At 58.2% G+C, this 2,455-nt stretch overlaps 1 protein-coding gene across 1 annotated transcript in view; it reads right to left on the bottom strand.

Moving 5' to 3' along the window:
- Positions 1–2,005: 2,005 nt before the first annotated feature.
- Positions 2,006–2,455, bottom strand: part of ANO8 (anoctamin 8) — an 11,211-nt gene continuing 10,761 nt past the window's right edge. Inside the window, exon 19 of the mRNA XM_011991116.1 lies at positions 2,006–2,363. Coding sequence (XP_011846506.1) covers positions 2,287–2,363 — 77 coding nt within the window. The 3' untranslated portion in view covers positions 2,006–2,286. The remainder of the gene's footprint in view (positions 2,364–2,455) is intronic.

Below are 2,455 nucleotides of genomic sequence, written 5' to 3' on the forward strand. Positions count from 1 at the left end.
CAGGTTCAAGCGATTCTCCTACCTCAGCCTCCCGAGTAGCTGGGATTACACACGTGCACCACTACACCCAGCTAAATTTTCTATTTTTAGTAGAGATGGCGTTTCACCATGTTGGCCAGGCTGGTCTTGAACTCCTGACCTCAGGTGCTTCGCCTGCCTCGGCCTCCCAAAGTGCTGGGACTGTGCCCCACTGCCTGGCTAATTTTTAAAAAATTTTTCATAGAGACAAGGTTTCGCCATGTTGCCCAGGCTGGTCTCAAACTCCTGGGCTCAAGTCATCTGCCTTCCTCAGCCTCCCAAAGTGCTGAGGTTACAGACGTGAGCCACCGTGCCTGGCAGAGGTCTTGGTTTTGAAAGCTGAGTCTGAGGGCGTTGAGATGGCGTGGGGTTGGGCCACAGAGCTAGCAGAGACTCTGGGCTATGGAGGGTCCGCCTGCCCCAGATAGACCCTCGGGCCTGGGCAGCCCATCTCTCCCAAGGACGGACAGTGTCAGGGTGGGCTTCCATCCTACACAAGGAGTGGCTGACCCGGCCCAGGCACAGCACGGCCACCCAGCTGTGTCTCCCAGCTCTCGGAAGTGTCTGCACCACAGGGATGGTGCTGTAGGGTCCATGTGGTCACAGGGCAGGTGGTCAGGAAATACACAGTTGACCACGGTCAGTAGTGCCGGGTCAGTAGTGCCGGGTTGGGCTGAATGCCCTGGAGGCTCCCAGCCCAGCTGGGGAGTCCCAGTCCCCAGGGTTGATGTGACCTGGGCAGGCCTGCGGTGTCCGTCTGTGAATGACTGAGATGGTGGGACTTCAGCTGCCAAGGCCAGGGGCCAGAGTGGGAGCAGGGGGCACCCCCGCCCTTCCCCTAGGCCTGTCTAGACCTCTCCGGCCCCCAGTTTCTGCTTTGAGTGGCTGGGGGCTCTCTTGCCTGTGCTGTCTGCCCATGGGTCTGCAGGGCTGCTGGGCAGGCACCTCCTTCCCCTCGCCTGCCTCAGCTCCCTCCGATGGGGTCTCAGGGCTGTGTCCCAGCTCGCCTCCCTGTGGCCTCCCCCTAGAACTCCTGGGTCTGTCAGGACATGCCCCACCTGGCACACACACCCTGTGTGACTCCCACTGCCTGTGGGAGGACGCCGGGCCCCTGAGCCAGCCTCTGCTTTCCCCTCCTGCCTTTGGGGTGCCCCATACCACACTGTTCCCCCAGACTGCCTTCCACTTTCTCTGCCTTTGCACAGGCTGTTCTCCTGCCTCCAGTGAACTCTGACTTCTCCACAGCCTCCTGAAGGGCCCCTTGCTCACACTGGCCCCAGCCAGGCCCTCTGACCCAGCCCTCCTGCATGGCCACGTTGGTCTCTGAGCCTTAAGCCTTTGGACGTGTACACATTTGTCCTCTTCTTCCTGACAAACCTGAGGGTCTGAGAGGCCACATTCCTGTTCCTGAGTCATACGACAGAGTCCCAGTGACTTGGGTCTGATGTCCGTCCCACAGTGGGACATCCCTGCTGCATCCCAATGCCACCCGTGTCCTGGGGATACCCAAATGTGCCATTCTCTCAGCATCGCAACTCGGGGACTGCAGGAGGCTCAGGTGCCAGGTGCCTTCCGATGTTCATGCCACAAGCTCTTCCCACTGTCTCTGGCTCCCCAGACAATGTTCCAGGAGGTGGGTGTGCCAGAAGGGGGCGCGTCTTGCAAACCACCACTCTGTCCTCATTGAGAAGGAGTCTTACTCAGGACTGGGGCCTGTGCACACATTGCCGCCTCTTTTCAGCACTTAGAGATTCCTTCCTTTGTCTAGTGGCTGAAGCCAGGGCTGAAGTTGGCCTCCAAATCTGGGCCGTCTCAGAGGCTGCACAGCCTGGAGTTTTCCATCTGTGGCCGAGACCCAGTTTTTGGGAGGAGGCCCCCAAGGGTCAAGCCAGCCTGTACCAGGATGGGGGGAGGGGGTGCCCAATCCAGGCCCCAGCCACCCAGACTCCCCCACCCCCACTCCCTTTTCCACTGCTCTGACCTCGGGCACTGTTGAAATATAGTTTTTATTGCATTTCTGCCGTTTTACAAAAATATGACAAAATAAATTAAAAACAAATAAATAATCACCTATTGTGTGTGTGTGTGTGTGTGTGTTTTCTGTTGGTTTTATGGGTTTCCTTTCATTTGGAAAGGAAAACGGCAGATGGGGGGCGCCGGCCAATACTGGGGTCCATTGGGGGCTGAAGGCGTCTTGCATTTTGGGGACCGGCCGCCCCTGTGAATGACTGATATTGCATATGAGAAGAGAAGGCAGGGCGGGCAGAGCTAATGCCAGCCGCTGGGCCAGCACACGGCCTGGGGGCTGGGGCTGGGGCTAGGGGAGGGCGCCGGGGTCTCGAAGCCTACTTTGAATCCCAGAAGTCTTTACCTCTGCACTCGTTAGTCTCTTTTTCATAATACGTTCCTGCTGGACACTCCTCCAAGCACAGCCCAT

This window comes from Mandrillus leucophaeus, unplaced genomic scaffold (genome assembly GCF_000951045.1).
Source record: "Mandrillus leucophaeus isolate KB7577 unplaced genomic scaffold, Mleu.le_1.0 Scaffold11, whole genome shotgun sequence".
NCBI lineage: Eukaryota > Metazoa > Chordata > Mammalia > Primates > Cercopithecidae > Mandrillus > Mandrillus leucophaeus.